We start from the raw sequence: 17,446 nt of genomic DNA on the forward strand, positions 1-17,446 counted from the left end.
TCTCTGATTCGTTGAAAAGTGATCTCTAATAATTTATTTTACGTTGACAGCGAATCAAAATCGCCTTAGAGATGTTTCCTTCATCTACCGCATCTACCATTGAAAGGTAAGTTTCCTCTCTTTATCAAAATTGATCAAAATGCAGTTCATGATTATGTGTCACTGTGTGTGTTAGTTGTTTCGACGTTTCTGTTTCGTTATGGCGAGACTCCCATTAAAAAGAATACAGTGTCCTCAATTGCATTGACATTTTATTTAAAAATCGCCAAATCACTAACACAAACAGCATCAGTTGCATTCTGTCTATTATCAATTTTGTGTCGCCAAAGTTTCGTTCCGGTTGTTTCCCTCATTACTCCCCTCGCAACCCCTCCGAATTCCCTCTATTTTTTTTTGACGATTTGTCAGTATTAGAAAATGATCCGGTAAATTTCTAAACGAGTGAAAAAAATTTAAAAAAACATCCCAAGGTTTTTGTTTAATAAAGTACAATTTCCACTTGTCCTATTCAAGTGTCTCTCTGTTTTATCAAAAAAGTGGAATTTATCGGATAAGAAAATTTTCGTGTCTTGTATATATATATACACATATATATGTACAGAAAGTGAGAACTCGCGATCAGCCATCTTTTTCGGCAATATTTTTTTGTTTTTTTGGGGGGGAAGGTGACAATTTTTGTATGTTTTGTGCTCCTATTTTGTGAATGAAGAAAGAAGAGATAATTTTTGACAAGTGGGGGAATAAAAATGAATTCGTGATATCTATTTTTCTGCCTATCTCTGATCATTTAATCGACGATCATGTTTGGTGAATAAAATCGCGAGTGTGTGAGTATTTTTTTGTACATATATATGTTTGTATGTATGTATGTACATATATATATAAAAGGTTATAAAATAAAAAAAGGGAACAAGCAGCTGTGTTTTAAAAAGTGAAATTTTCGAGTCCAATTGGATTTGAAGGGAGATAACGAATGATATTTTGGGAGTAATTATCGGGAATTATGTGTTTCAAGTGAAAAAAGACGAAAGAGATAAAAGTTAATTGTATTTTTTCTCCTCTCGTTTTAGTGGTGAGAGATTTCTTTTTTTTCGGTGGCGAGTGTCAAAAAAAGAGAAATAAAGGGAAAGATTCGCCGATCATTAGAATATGGCGGTGAATCCAAGGGACATGGATGGCTTTTTGCCACTCCTGTCGGAGACGGACATTAAAAAGAAACTCCACGTGGGTACACTCCTCTTCAATTACCTCGGGAATCCGCTGAAGAGTATTGAATGTCAGGACATTGGATTGTTTATTGACAATATCGTCCCGTGGCTCAACAATGGCAGTCCAAAAGTGAGTACATTTAATTTCTTTCCTGCTTTTTTATTTCTTTATTATTTCCCTTGTTTTTTAATCCTACGTTTTCTCCCTGTTCTTGTTCTTTTATCGAAATATCGATTACTTTTTCCCACTTGCTTTCGATTTCGTTTCGTTGCTGGGTGTTTCGTTTCTCCTTTTTTTCTTTTTATTTGACAGACGTTACAGTATTATTATTTCAAGAAGGGGGTAATTATTTACATGTATAAACATTTCAAGTTATTCTTCAATTGTTTTGCTTTTTAATCTCTTTACTCTTATTTAAATTGCTTATTTTATTTCTTATTTATTTCAATTGTTTTTCTTTTCATTTTTTTATTCTCAACTATTGTTATTGTTCGAGAGTTTTAATATAAATTTTACTAAATTCTATTTCAAAATATTTTAAATGTCATTTAATAAATCACTAGCAAATGTTACATTTCATGAACGAATTCAATTTTTAATAATATTTTTCGAAAAAATTCAATTATTTTCTAAACAAACCCGATTATTTTAAAAACTTGAAAGAAATTCTTCAAAAAGAATTTAATTAGAATTCTATTATTATCGAATATTTTGATAAAATTCTTTGCAACTATTCGATGATTGAAAATATTTAGAAAGAAAAATTATTAAGAAAGTTAGGAAACAAACAAGCAATGAATAACTTCAAACTACGAACTGATTACCGGAATAAAACGATTATTAATATAGTTTTTTTCGTATTAATTTTCAATTATTTCTGTAATCAAATAATTATTATCTCAGTGAAAAGAAATTAAAAACTACTTTTTTAGTCTAAAAAGTAAAGGAAGACTTTAAATTTAGAATACTTCTTATTTAAAAATTATAATTTTCAGTTTCATTTAAATATTTTTTGTTCTGTATTATTTTTTTTTGTATTTGTAAAATTATTTGTTTCACTTTATTTTTCATTTCTGGATTCGTATAAGAATTATTTTTTTTTGTGTATATTTTTTTTTCATTGAAGTTATTATTGTTTTTATTTCCTTTACATTGAAATGATGAAAAGTTGAAGTATATAAAAATGAAAAAAAAAAAGATGTAAAGGAAAAATGCATTGCGTAGGAAAGAATTGCTTCAGAGAGAAGGAATAATAAACCGTCCGGTCCCTTACACGGTTTGACACTGTGACTAATCAAATGATTAAATTAATCCCATTTTATGCACAGGGAATATTAAAAGATTTATTTTTTTCTGTTATTATTATATAATTTTCAGTGATCAATTACTATTTCTTCTCCTTTTTGTATATTATTGTTTATGATTTTTGTATTTTTAAAGTTTTGAGAAATAAAATTGTATTTATAAAATAAATTGTACGTCTTGTTGAGAGATGAAATGCCAAGTTTGGCGACACGTTTTGTTCAAATAAGGAAAGACTTTCACACCTTTTACGTATAAAAGCATACGACCATTTCGAGAATATTGAACATGACTAGGCCAATAAAATGTCTCGTATATCGAATTGAATTTTTTTCCATTTAATATTTATTATATTAATATTATTTTATTTATAAATTTTCCTGTGAATAAATAATATTAATGTTTTGAAGTTGAGAGTGTAAAAGTTGTTGTTTAATACGCTCACTTCTGTGTAGATTGATTAAAAAATATTTAAACTTGAAATTTTAATAAGGGGGGAATATTGAAATATGCAATTTTTATGTTTATAATTTATTCAACATATGCTCGAATCCGAAGGAATATATCTCAGTAGATATATGTAAAGGTGATGTTATATGCCCGACCCGTTCACTACTATATTTAGAATAGGCCTTTTTTATTGCACTTATTACCTTCCTGTTTGTAATTGCTTCTCTCTGGGACTTCTCTCTCTCTCTCTCCTTCTCTCCCTTCCTACTTCTAGAAAAAAATAACAAGTCAATTATTATTTAGTTGTATTCATTATCGCAAATTGCATTATTAATTAATTATTGGTATTCCTAATTAATAAAAGGATTAATAATAATAAGAAAATTGAAATAATTATTTTTTTCGCAGGTTGTACAAAATGGATTGGAAATACTAACATTCCTCGCTGATCGAATGGGAACTGATTTTAAACCTTACATTTCATCAGTAATACCGGCGACAATTGATAAATTGGGTGAGTCCAGAAATTGCAAAAATGTTACATTTCTATTTAAAAATAGAAAGATCGTAATGATCGTTATTTTTTATTGTCTTGCTTCTAGGCGATAGCAAAGATCAAACTAGAGAAAAAGCTCAATTGGTAATTTTGAAAATATTGGAAAAAGGAAGTATGACACCACAACAATTAGTCGATCGGCTGCAACCAGCATTTGGTCACAAAAATGCGAAATTAAGAGAAGATGCGATGATTCTCTTAACAACTGCACTCAACGAGTGAGATATATATTTTCTTCATTATTTTTTATTCTTTTCTTTTGTTTTCTTATTGGAGAAAGAAAACTATTTTTCAATTTCAATCGTAAAACATTTTTCTAATTAAATTTTCGAAATATGTGACGCGCTCCCAAGAAAGGTACCTAAGAAGCAAACGAATTATATAGGTTGGGTTCGAGTTAGATTTATCTTGATTAAAAGTTCATTTTTAATTATTTGAATTTGAAACCATTATTCAATGAATATTTTGAATATAGTGAAGTGACTTGAAGACCAACAATTTTTAATTAATAATTGATTCTCTTTCTGTATTTTTACTTAGAAAATTTAAAACATAACCTCAAATTTTTTGCTTCTTAAGTACCTTTCTTGGGAGCCTTGGTAGCGCGTCACATATATACAATTAAAAATGTTATCAAATTTTAATTATTTTCAAAGAGTTTATCAAGTTTCAATTATTTTTAAAAGTTTTTACCAAATTATTATTATTATTATTATTATTATTATTTCAATTTAAATTATTTTAAAATATTTTCAAAAAATTAATTTTAATAATTTCTTGGTAATAATTTTTTGAAAATATATTTCGTACATTAATAACTTTTAAAAGAATCGTGAATAGTTACAATTGTTATAAAAAAATTAAATTTTTGCATTTAAAGAATTTAATTCTTGACGAACTTTCGTAAAATTATTAAAAATACTTTATTTAGAGATGAAGTTAAAAATTGTAGAAAATAATTGACTTTTGGAAGGGTTATAGTCATAATTTTCAGAAAGATTATTAAATTGAAATTTTTTAAATTTTATTTCCCATGGGAAAACAAGTAAAAAGTATTTGAATATTTATTTAACAAAATTATTAAAGTTTTGAATAATTGAATTCAGAAATTAGTAAAAGGGAAAAATCAGGGAAATACAAAATAAAATTGTTGTCACAATTAAAAAATAAAAGTTTGAAAATAAACTTTATTCTTATATTAGTTTTGAAATTGTTTTTGTTGAATTAATTGTACTTTGTTCCTTCACAGACATGGTGCAGATGAAATGGCACTTGCCGGGGTGATACCAAGTATGGTGAAATTGTTATCAGATCCAACGGAAAAAGTCAGGGAAACAGCATTAAATACGTTGACAGATTTTTATCGACACGTTGGCGAACGTTTGCGAGCTGATCTTCAAAGGAAACACAACGTACCACCATCTAAGTGTGTTCTTTCTCCTTACTGTTTTTTCTTTTGCCAGAAATATTTTTCACATTTTTGACTAGTTTTCCTCTCTCAAAAACCATTTTTTCGTTAATTTTCTATCAAATCCACAACATTATGATCAACGAAAACAAATTTTTAAGAAGTAGATGTTTATAAATAAAAGATAGCACAACTAAAAATATAATAAAATAAATAAATAATAAATAAAATAGAATTTGTATTGATGTTTTAACGACAAATCTTGAATATTTTTCAAAAGAAATATTCGAATACATTATTTAATAAATTTTTTCGTTGATCAATGTTGTAAACTTGAGCTTTTTTCTTTGAGTTATTTTATATTTTTCAAATGTTGAATACTTTATCTCTATAAAAGCCCATTTTTTCAGCCAATGTCTGAGAAAAAATGACTAAATATTGAATTAATTGTAAGGAAAAGGAAATTTTTGAAGGGCGGTAATGAAAAAAATGTATTTCACAAGGAAATCAGTAAACGGGTTTAATTTTGAAAATTTTGACTTTTCCGTTAATAATTTTTATAATTTAATGTTTATTTATTTAACACACAAATAATTGTAATTACAATTTTATTATAAATTATAATACTAATATAATTATTTATAATATCTTTTACAATTTCTATTTTTGGTAATAATTTATAACTTTAAATTAAACTTCAATTAAAATAAGCTATTATTAAGTATTAAATATTAACAATTTTTGAACTTTCAGATGGGCCCTGCTGGCAGAAAGATTCGATCAACTGAAAGCCGCTGGCGATCTGCTACCTTCGGCAATGTCTGCAGACGGTGAGTCAATTTTCTTAAAGAAAATATAATTCAAAAAGCAATACTATTTTTCGAGCAATAACAGGTTGCCATTATTTTTTCTTTATCTGTTTATTAATCTAAGAACAGAATTTATTGTTTTCGCCGCCAATTAAAAAATTGTAAACTCAATTTTTTTAATTAAAATTATTTTCTTTCTCTTTTTTTTTACATTTTCATGAAATGAGAATTCTATTGAGTCTATACTATTGAGTAACGAAGAAAGATTGTTGCGCGCGACAAAATTTTCGGCCGAAAGTCATCGGTTAAAAAGAAACGTCGAGCGTAATATTATATCCGGATTTTTTGATACAAAATACTTGTTCCGATATACGTATCTCAATGTGAGATTTTGTTACAAACGCGAGATATGTAATTGAAGCTGAAATATTGTCGTCTTGCTTCAAGTACTTGGCCTTGTTTTCCACATATTTTTCAATATTGCATGACAAACGTGTATTACATTCCATTGATTCCTTAAATTTATCGAATTCCAATCGTCTTGTGTTGATTATTATTATTATTTTCATAAGTTTCGATTTCTCATTATTTTTCTTCAATTTCAATTGTACCTTCATTATTTCAATTTTTGTTTGGAATTAAAAATCGAAATGGTGTTTTTTCAAAATTTGCCTCTCACTACTCTCAATTTTTGTTTGCGCGTATCCTTTTGCTTTTGGATATGTTTTACCGACAGAGCATAGATTAGAAACACTCGTGCATATTTTTTTATGTTTTGTACAGTAGTGTACAAAATAGATTGATTACAATTTTTTCAAAGGGTTTTAATTCATTATTAACTATATGTTTAAATTAATTGATGCTAATCGTTGTTAAAATGGCAATATTAACTTTATTTACTAAATAATGGAATTGGTATTTATTTATGTAATGAGTTTCATTTCATAATGACTACATTAACGGAGAACTTTTTCGTGATTAATTCACTAGTTCGTGCTAAAAAATATTTTTAAATCTCGAAACCGGCGTCGTCATCAAAACCGTTGAAATTTACGACTCTCTAATGAATACGTAACAAAGTTAACACGGTTAACACCTTCGAGACGATAATTGAGGCAAAATTTCGTAAGAAAATAATACAATATTCTCTAACAATAATTATTATTATTAATTATTAATAGGGTATAATTATATTATATTATCTCTAATATAAAACAAAAATTTTTATTTTTTTCTTCATTTTTAAATATTGTTGAAATAAAAAAGAAGTTTCTTCTGATTTATTGGGAAATTATTATTGGTCCCATTAATCAGTATTGGTTTCTTTTCTTTTATTTTCAGACATAATGTTACATAATTATATTATGAACATTTTGAATATTATGTGCCAATTTTGGGGAATTTTCCCCCCACTTATTGTCTGGACATTTTGTTCCACTAATAATAATTTAACAAATTTTCTTAAGTGCATTTAAGATAAAGTCGAAGGTACTTAAAGTGATATTAGGCCAAGCCCTCATCATGACCTAATGATGATTATAATGGGTGCGTTTGGAACAATATAAAAAAGTGAACCATTTTTTTTTAATCAAGTCAACTGTGCAAATCTTTTTTGCGTTTAATGCGCTGTGGATATAACAATTTAAGTTGCTAAAATTCTCTAGACATATTAATAGCGTCTGATCACTAGATAAAATGTTTCTATCCAATAATAATAATAATAATAATAATGTCCAAGTGGTAAATTTTTATTTTATAATAAAATAAAAAATAATATTATAAATAGATGAAAAATTGGATAGTCAATATTACGCTCAATTAGGCTCGTCCATCGATCTGATCTAATTGCCTAATTGAGCTAATCATTTTAATTGAAAATAGAGTTTTTATTCGTTTTAGTTAATTATTCCATTAAAGGTCCTCCGCGATTTCTTGTTAACTGTGCTCTAATTTTTATTAATGAAAATTTATTTGTTTAAGATTAAACTAAATTTATTCTTTTTACTTCAATTATTATTTTCTTATCATATAAGTTTCATCGATTTCTTTTTGTCAAGAAAAATAAAATTTATTATTTGGAGTCATTGTTTTCCTAATTTGTTTGAATAAAATAAAATTAAAGCAATTTGAAAGCTTGATTTTAAGGTCAAATTATTTTTATTTTCATGAGACGTGTTCTTGAACTGATTATAAAGTACATTACTGCTGCTCATGTTTTTTTTAAGCCTCTAGAATGTAAAATCATTTCTATTAGATATAAAAGTCACGAAGAGCCTCGAATTCGAAATATAACTTTTTTTTGTTTTGCGGGTAAAGGTTGAAACATCTTAAATATCTTCTCTCTTGTGATGCAATTTAAAAAAACATTTTAAAAAAAGTTTCATAATAAATTGAGTGTACTTACAATAAAAAAATCTTTTCCGTGATTTTACAAAGAATTTTCAATTATTTTCAAAAATTGTTATAAAATTTTTTAATGAAATAAATTTCAGTAAAATTTTAATTAAATTCCTTTAAAGAAATTATTGAATACGTTATTTATTTTTGTATTGAATTTTCGTAGAATTTTCCAATAAAAATTGATTTAAAAATGAGTTCCAGTTAAAATTTTAGATAATTATTGAATATTAACATTATTATACTTACCAGGAATTTTTAGAAATATATAATTGAATTTTGAAATTACCAATTATTTTGTAAAAGTTTAATTGAATTTTTAAAAAAAGTTTGAAGTTGTTATTTTCTAATATTTATTTAGTTGAAGAATTTACAAATAATTGAAATTTCGTAAAATTGAATATTGTAAAGAAAAGAAATGGATTTGAAAATTTTCAAAGAACTTTTTCGAAAATTATTAAAAACAATGGATTTATAGAAGAATTTTAGTTAAAAATTCTTGAAAGTAATAATTGAATTGATAATGATTTTATCACTCGGTCATCTTTAATTATTATAGAATATGAAGATATCGATGACTCCGAGTCGAAGAGTCATGTTTTATAGTTATGAAAAATTGAAATTTTTCGTAATTTTTAATTTTTGGTCCGTAAAGTCTCTATTTTTAAATACTTGAACTGGTTCGAGCCCTGTTATCTTTAAAAAATGATAAGGAAAATTAATTGCACATTAATCAAATATTAGATACATGTAAAATAAAAATTAAATGTTTCCCGTCAATTATATTATTATATAATAAAAAATCCATGTTGTGCGGTATGAATTAAGCTTTAAAATGAAATAGCTTCCCAGCCCTTTCTATATCTTGATTAAAATGATTAAAATGTGATTAAAATCATTAAAATCGTGTCGATTCGGCCAAATTTAACTAAAAATATTTTTTTGCACTCTTGTACTACAATTTTAAGGTTATGCCCGAAGACTCAGAAATTTCAATTTCACCGGGAAATTCAAAATAAGAAGAAATAAACTTTACATAATTTCTCAATTGAGTAGTATAGTTGTAGAAAGTATTATGTTTAAATAATTGGTTTATTTAAAAAATGGGAAAATTAATAATAAGTGGATTATTTGAAGAAAGAATAATTTTTTGAAATGTTTCTGAAAATATTGGATTGGAATTGACGAATGACGAATGACGAATGACGAATGACGAAATAGTGGCGGGTGTAGTGGAACTTGGATATGAAATGGTTTCATTACATATCTTTCAAGTGCGCAGAATAAAGTTTGCATTAATGCAGAGTTTATTGAGAGAGATGCAGGGAGACTTGTTTCTTCTTTGGGTGCCTTTCACTTTTCACACACGTGTGCTTGGCTGCTTGGCTGCTTGGCACTGCGGGGAAAATAATAGAGAGACTTCCACGAAACCACGTGGACATTATTATTATTACTAGTAGGTACTATGGAGGTGGCAATTTTAATTCATGAGTGAAGGGCGCTTCGTTTTACTTTGGAAACGTCCTTAATAAATCTACTGACCTATCCCACGAGAAAGTTACCAAGTCTCTTCCACACTCAAAATTTCAAAATTAAAGACCTAGCCGAAATTAAAAATTTTCCGACAAAATTCTAATACGAGAAGGAGGAAATAAATAAAATTAAATAATATTAATAAATTTGAAAAAATTAAATTGATAAAAATCCATACAGTAAATTGAAAAAATGGAAAAAATTCAAATCTGACTCTGTTTTACCGACTGAGTATAGATGCGAAACTCGAGGGAAAAAACAAATTTAAACCATTTTGTCAAAAACCTTTTCTAAAATTTGAAATATATTTGCAAATAAGCAAATGGTCTCGAGTATACAAAGTATTCCAAAAAAATGGTAAATTATACAGTCGAGTTGAAACTGACGTTTCTCTATTTTTATTGTTCTGCCATTAGTGCGAGAAATAATTGTTTCTAGGTTATAGTGAACAAAAAATGGTGAATAATTTTTTCCAATGACTTTGCCGGCGGCAAGAGTTAATTGTTTCTTTTACATTATACGATGCGAGTGAGTTGAAAGAAGAAGGAAAAATAAAATATTGCGTGTTATGTAAGAGGTGTATCATCTGCTTATAGCAGAGAAAGAGAGAGAAAGAGAGAGAGAGAGAGACAGTGTGTAATCTTCGCGTAAAGCGAGTGGGCGCGCTTTTATCTTTGTCAATAATATTTAACGGCAACTTAACGCCGTACCGCGGCAATCGACGAACAATTTTTCCCGATTATAAACTTTATGAATAGATTGTCGTCGACTTAAATCATCATCGTTTATTCATTTTTACACTTTGCCATTAGCGATGACATTTTTCTTCCTTTCATTTCAGTTGTATAACTTTTAAGACTTTAAGTAACTAAATATCTACTTGACTATTTCACAATTTTATTACTTTGTTTTGTTTAGAAAAAAGGATAAAAACCTATTTATTAAATGTTATTTAAAAATTAAAATTATTATTAATTTTATTTAAAAATGTTGTAATATTCAAAAGAATATTTTTTAACTGTTTCAAAAATGTTTAATTTAATTAAGAGTAGTGAATTTTGCGGTTTTCAAATTTCTTAAGGGGGTGTCAACAAAGTCGAAGCAATTCAAGTTCGCAATTCAAGTTCGCAATTCAAGTTTGACATTCCCTTAAATTTAATTGTGTGAATTTTTTATTAGTTTTTTGAGAATCGGAAAATGAATTTGGATTCGAATGACATTTGAAAAAGTGAGCACCACAGTCGTGATTATGATACTCGGCTGGGCACAAAGGCAAGTCGTGGCCTATTGCCCTTCCTCTCTGCCGCCAATAGTCTGCAATAGTCGCCTTATGCCTTATGCTATCTTGTTATAAGGGAAATATTCTCCCACCTTTTGTAGGCCCCTTCTTTCGAGCGAAATAGCATTCAAGTCTTCACGTTGCCGTTTGCGTTCCGGTTTCAACGCTCGCCAAACGGTTACCCACCAGTAGTTGTTCTTCCACCGGGAAACTATCAAACGTGTGTTGTGTTGTGTTTGTTTTTACTTTTTTTCCTCTTTTCTCTCAATTATTTCCCATTCTGCCCCCGCCTCTCTCGCTACACCCCCTCCCACTTTTCCCACATTTCAATTTTTTATTTTCTTGACAACAATTTTCACGCAAAGAACAATAAATAATAATAAGCAAAAAGTAAACAAACAAACTGTATTCAATTAACAAAAACATAAACGGAAAGTAAACAAATAAAATGTAAATAAACAAAAAAAGAAGCAAACAATAAACATTCTAATAATTATATGCAAGTAAAATCAAAATTGTTGAATTTAGAAAATAATTTCAATAAGAAGTTAATTGTTTAATTGAAAAAACTAATTAAAATTAAAAAATTGTTCAACTGATGAAGCATTTAAAAGGAAAAAAGAAAAAAGGAGTTTGAATAAAAAAATTATTTTAAATAGAAACTTTTTTAATTAAAATCGAAAGTAACTATTTTATGAATAATTCAAGTGAAATGGAGGTGAATTTTTTCTTTCGTTGAGAAGAAAATTAATTTTTTCTATTCACTAGTGCTGCTTTAGAAAAATGCAAGTGTTTTTTTTATCGAGAGTGACATTATTTTATTTTTTGCACAATTATTGTAATTATGATATTGCTTTTTAGAAAAAAATATATTGTGAAAATAATTATGTGAACAGTGGAGAAAATTGTATCTTTAGTGGATTAATTTAATTTTACAAGTGTTGCCAACAAGGAAATAAATATTGCACGTCAATTTTCAAAGAGAGAGAAGGAGTGAAAAATGTGGTTTGTTTTCAATAATTAATAATTACTGATCTTGAATTTTTACTTAATGACTATTTTTTAATTATTTACAATATTTACTTTGTTTCCAATCAACAATTCAATAATTGCTTTATTATTTAATAAAAAATATTTTGCTTATTTATTTACAATTTAAAATCAGGGCTCGAACTAGGTCCGTAAATCCCGTAAAGGTCCGTAACATTGCTTAAAGTCCGTAAAAGTCCGTTTTTTTAAAAATAAGGTCCGTAAAGTCCGTAATTTAAATTAAAAAGGATGAAAAGTTGGTAAATTGTACGATATAATTTGGAGAATTTTAGAGAAATTACAAATCAATTATGTTAAACATTTTTTTAAAAATTCTCATCAAAATTTCAATTATTTTCAAAAATTTTCCTCAATTCAATGATTTTTAATAAGTATCTACTATTCTAATAAAATTTTCCAAAAGAATTCAATTCTTTAAAAAAAAATTTAATAAAATTTTACACAAACTTTTAATTATTTTCAAAAAATAATAAAAATTTCACATGAATTTCATTATTTACAAATATTTTTTTTTTATAAATTTCTTCGCAATCATTCAATTATTTTCATAAATAACAAAATTTTTACAGGAATTCAATTGTTTTCGTAAATATAATAAAATTTCTTTTTAGGAATTCAATTATTTTCATAAATAATAAAACTTATTGCAGAATTTCAATTATTTTTAAAACAATTTTAATCGAATTCCTCGAAAAATGTAATTATTTAAACATTTTTGATTAAAATTTGTCATAAAAATAAAATTCCAATATTTAGAAATTTGATGATAAAATTCTTTATGAGAATTGAATTTTTAAAAAACATTCAATTATTTTATAAATTATTTATTTTTGTACCTGTAAATATAAAATTATTATTTATTTAATTTTTTATGTTATTGATTAATTTTTTACTTGTAGACATATAATTTTAATGAAGAATAATTATTATTCAGTGTTTATGAACATTAAAAAATTAAAATTAACTTTAAGAATGGAAAATGAATACAAAATTGTTTACTTAAAAAAAGTAAGAAACATTTTTGTGGGATCTACTCCCACTCTAGATTCAATGAACTTTTGCAAATAATAGATATCTGTTTGAATGTCGAAAGTCAAATATTCTTTTGTTTGTTGTAGAAGATAAAATTACACAACTTCTATTCCTTTTTGTCGCGATCTTTTAACTTGATCGATAACACAACACGCTTCATTAAATAATATTTGTCATCAAAGTCATACCGAAACTATCAATAACAACCTATTAATCCAATAGAAAAACAATATTATTTTTACGGTAATTGACAGCCTCTGGAATTATGAATTTTTCATTTTTTTCGTTTTCTATATCTTGGCGAAACTAATAATCTTGAAAATAAGAAAAGAAAAAATAATTTCATGTTGCCCAGGGATCCGTGAATATAAACATTTCTTTTGAAAGTCCTGCTTCTTGTTTGTGCCGATTCTGCACGCACACACATAATTAGCCGTGAAATCTTCCGGATCTACGACTCAGCTGACTTAATCTCATAAAAGTCCAGCTAATGATAGTGTTGATTAATCAAGAACACGAAAAAAGAATTGAAGCACGAAGTTAACTACACGGAGAGACCCACATTCGTAAAAATTACTAAAAACGGTTGCAATGACCGGAAATAAGGGGACTTTTAGCATAATGTACTACAGAATTAGATAAATTTACAAAAGAAATAGATAAATTTGCTACATTGAAATAGCAAGTTTTAATATTTTGTGTAAGAGTTGTAAATGTAGCGAAAATTGATTATAGTTTTCTCTAATTTAATTAGACAAAATCTGACAAATGAAAACATTTTCCACTAAAATCTTCTATCCACTGTAGTAATTTTTGGTGAGCAAGTGTGGCTAGCGAGTGCAGTCATATGGCGCCTGTATTTCTATTGGTTGCTAACCTCGTCAATCTCCGTAAATGAGCCGATGCCTTCCGATCATTGACAGTGACTATGTTTCGCGTATGTAAAATAAATTTGGATATTATCTACAATAATTAAATATAAAGTGAAACGTAGGTCGTTCGTTATCTCAGAAATTGACCATTATAAATTAATAAATTTTGCATTTATTCCTGTCCCAAGAAGTATGTCTTATAATAAGTTGTTAAAAGTAAACTGCTTTCTCGTAAGTGCTGTAAATTTTCATCATTCAATATATAAGGAAACAAAGATGTATACTTTCAGTGAAATTCGTTGTCGTGCGTGCAGTTGTGTATTAGTGTATTAATTAACCGCGTCTATATATATAAGTGAAATAAACATGTGTGTGTCTTCAAATATATAAGTGTGTGTGTGTCTGTGTATGTAAAAATCCTTCCAGTTTACCTCCACTAGTCAAGAATTGACGGGAAACCGGCGACAAAAATCCGTATTTTTTCTTTTCACTCTTTCTTTCTGCATTTACAACGACTATAGTAATTTTACGTACACAATGTTTCTGAGTTTTACTACAGTTGTTTGGAACTATTGGACGAAATAGTAAGAAACTTTGCTAATTTGGTGAACATTTGTCGGGATTAGTGACTTAGTGTAGAAAATAGTAAAAAATACAAAAAGTCCCCTTATTTCCGGTGGTTGCAATGTGAATATAGTAAATTCTAGTGTGATTTTATACAAAAATTAGTAATCTCGGTCTCTCCGTGTATGCGTGGCGAATAGAGTTGTTATTCATGAAAATCTTTATTCCAAAAATTGAGTTTAAATTTCACCTCTATTAAATGTTTTCTTTTTTGTGACATGAAAGATTACATTGTCCATTATGTTTGTCACACCCTAAAAAAAGTAATCTTGATTTGATGCGGATTCCTCTAAACTGAATATGCTTATTTTTCTCTTGCTATCAAAATTCATATTCTTCACTTTAGAGAATTTTCCTCTCACATACGATTTGCAAATTATGGTTATGAACTGATAAAGAAAAACTATTTTGATCGTAGATGTGTTATGGCAGTTTACAATTGGGCGGAGCAAAATCAACTTAAAGTTAATCTCAATAAAAGCTATTCATTGGTTCCTCGTGGAACATAAATAATTTGGATTTGAATAAGTCCTCTCCAATTAAAATAAATAATACAATTGTGATTCCTTACGTGCAATCTGTTAAGAACTTGGGAGTTACTTTCAATCCAATTCTCTCTTGGGAAAAACATGTTGGTCAAATTTGTAGAAATGTGTAATTATGCAACAATGCAGCAGTTCAAATCAAATAGAAAAGCTCTCTCTGTTGAATTGAAAACACTCCTTCCTATTCGTTGATATTACCTCATTTTGACTATTGTTGTGCTGTTTATAATGATCTGACAGATGAACTCAACTATAAACTGGATAAACTTCTAGATTCGTGTATAAGATTTATATTTAATTTATAAAGGGATGAACATATTTCTCCTTATCGTCAGGGACTGGGATGGCTAAATAAACTAAAATAAACGTTTTTTGTTTATTGGATGTTTGACATGTCACACTGATTACAAGAAGGCTTCTTTTACTTGTATAACAAGTTTACTTTTAGAAATGAAATTACTTTGAGAGAAGTAAGGAGCCCTGATTTGTTCAGGGCACCTTTTTGAAGAACTGAACAGTATAGCAATTCTTTTAATGTCACTGCTGTAACTTTTTGGAACTCTCTTCCTAGTGCAATAACGAATGCAGAAAGTATTGGTATTTTTAAATTCAAACTTTTTAGATTTAGATATTTGTTAGCACTCCATAATTAAAACTTATTTTTACTGTTCTTCTATCACATTTTAATTTTGTCATTTTTCATTCCTAATTGTAAAATTGTATATATGTATACTACACTAAGCGTCTGCAGTGGTGGAGTCTCTTTTATAGGGATATTTTTATGATTAATGTGTTATTATTTTGCTTATATTTTATATTTCAAATTTAATTATTGTTAAAGAACTCTTAATTGAATTGAATAATGAATTTGTATTATTATGTATATTTTTGAATTTATTGTATTTTTATGGTTGTTCTCATGGTTTCCTGGAACAAAATAAAGAAATCTAATCTAATACTTTTGTTTTTAGAGGACATTAGAAGAGGGTTTTTCCTCTAATTATGAGATTACTTTTTTTAGGGTGCACAGTGGGGAAAAGAAAGATTGTTCTTGGTAGTATTCGACAATGAGCGATATTATTGTGAGATATATGTATGTAATTACGATATCTTGAAATCAGATGAGGGATTACGGACGTCGTTTCTTTTATTCTGTTTGCCTGAAATGCAGATCTCGAAGGGAGAATCGAGTGTGAATTTTTCCTTTTCGTCCACTCCCACCCTCCCCCTAATTCCTTCTCCCACCATTCCAAAGATCGCATCAACGCTTTCACATTTTACATTCTCACGACATTATATGCATTCGCGGGCGGAATCACACGTTGATAAGAACTCGCGGCGAGATTTCACGCTTCGCAGAGCAACACGTGCACGCAACTCTGGACGATGCGATACAGTAACCCAGAAATCGCAGTGACAATTTTTTATTGCAAATTCCTTGCTGTAGATTTAGATTTAGTTCATTTTTTATTCCCCTGCTTTGAAAATCTTCAAGAGAGAATTTTTTTTAGTTTTGCGACTCTTGGAACACAAGTTTGTATGTTTTAGAACTGTTCTGCGCATTGGAAACAGTCGTAGAATTCTTCTGCGCATCCTTTATTGTCGTACAATTTTATTGCGCAGCTCCAAACGGTACGGCAATCCTTCTGCGCAGGTCTAAACGTTATCACGCAGTTCCAAAAACAGTTATTGTAGAAGCGGCATTACTTAAAGTCATTTCGGTTATTCCCGGGAATCTCGAGTTGAAAAATTGTCGAAAGCGCCACCTGAAAAATAGCGCGAAATTCAAATTACAAAGTTTTATTTTTTAAAAGAAAATAAAGTCACTTAAAAAATGTCACTGTCAAGAAATGTTTCTTATTTCTAAAATAAGAATTTAATAAAATAAAATTGTTAAATAAAAAAAGTTAATAATTTTCTGTCGCAATGAATAATAAATTAAACTCCCAGGAGGATTTAAATTTTTTTTTCTAAAATGAATGAACAACAACTGTAATAATATTGCAAAAGAGTAGAAATAACTTGGAATATTGAATGTTTAATTAAGTTGCGGGTTGATTGACTGGACTTCCCCCTTCCTTTTGCTCTAAATACAAGCCCGCTGAGCGTGTGGGATGCTTGTGAGTACGTATTACGTGTAGCATACCAGTCCATTGACGCGCGTAAGCAAAACTTTAATGGCCTTTCCACTCGCGCGAGGAAGCTCTTTCTCTCTCACTCACTCTCTCACGGTTACATTTAATTATCCAAGAAAATTAATATGTGCGCACAACGTAATCAGGTATCTTCATTCTCAATGACGTAGAAAAAATTAATTTTTCCACAAATATTCTTTTAATGAAAATATTTATTATTAAATAACAAGAATTCATTGTCAATA

General features: G+C 28.0%; 1 protein-coding gene across 7 annotated transcripts in view; it reads left to right on the forward strand.

Moving 5' to 3' along the window:
- Positions 1-141: 141 nt before the first annotated feature.
- The window catches only part of LOC122504858 (CLIP-associating protein 1-A), a 34,408-nt gene continuing 17,103 nt past the window's right edge, over positions 142-17,446 (forward strand). For 4 of the 7 annotated variants that reach the window (XM_043616155.1, XM_043616158.1, XM_043616160.1 and 1 more), the window contains exons 1-5: positions 143-1,338; positions 3,370-3,475; positions 3,564-3,735; positions 4,767-4,943; positions 5,679-5,755. In XM_043616155.1, coding sequence (XP_043472090.1) covers positions 1,150-1,338; positions 3,370-3,475; positions 3,564-3,735; positions 4,767-4,943; positions 5,679-5,755 — 721 coding nt within the window. In that variant the 5' untranslated portion in view covers positions 143-1,149. Of the gene's footprint in view, positions 1,339-3,369; positions 3,476-3,563; positions 3,736-4,766; positions 4,944-5,678; positions 5,756-17,446 lie in introns of all 7 variants that reach the window. The other 3 variants (XM_043616156.1, XM_043616157.1, XM_043616159.1) reach the window with 3 other exon arrangements.

This window comes from Leptopilina heterotoma, unplaced genomic scaffold (assembly GCF_015476425.1).
Source record: "Leptopilina heterotoma isolate Lh14 unplaced genomic scaffold, ASM1547642v1 Lhet_325, whole genome shotgun sequence".
Classification (NCBI taxonomy): Eukaryota; Metazoa; Arthropoda; class Insecta; order Hymenoptera; family Figitidae; genus Leptopilina; species Leptopilina heterotoma.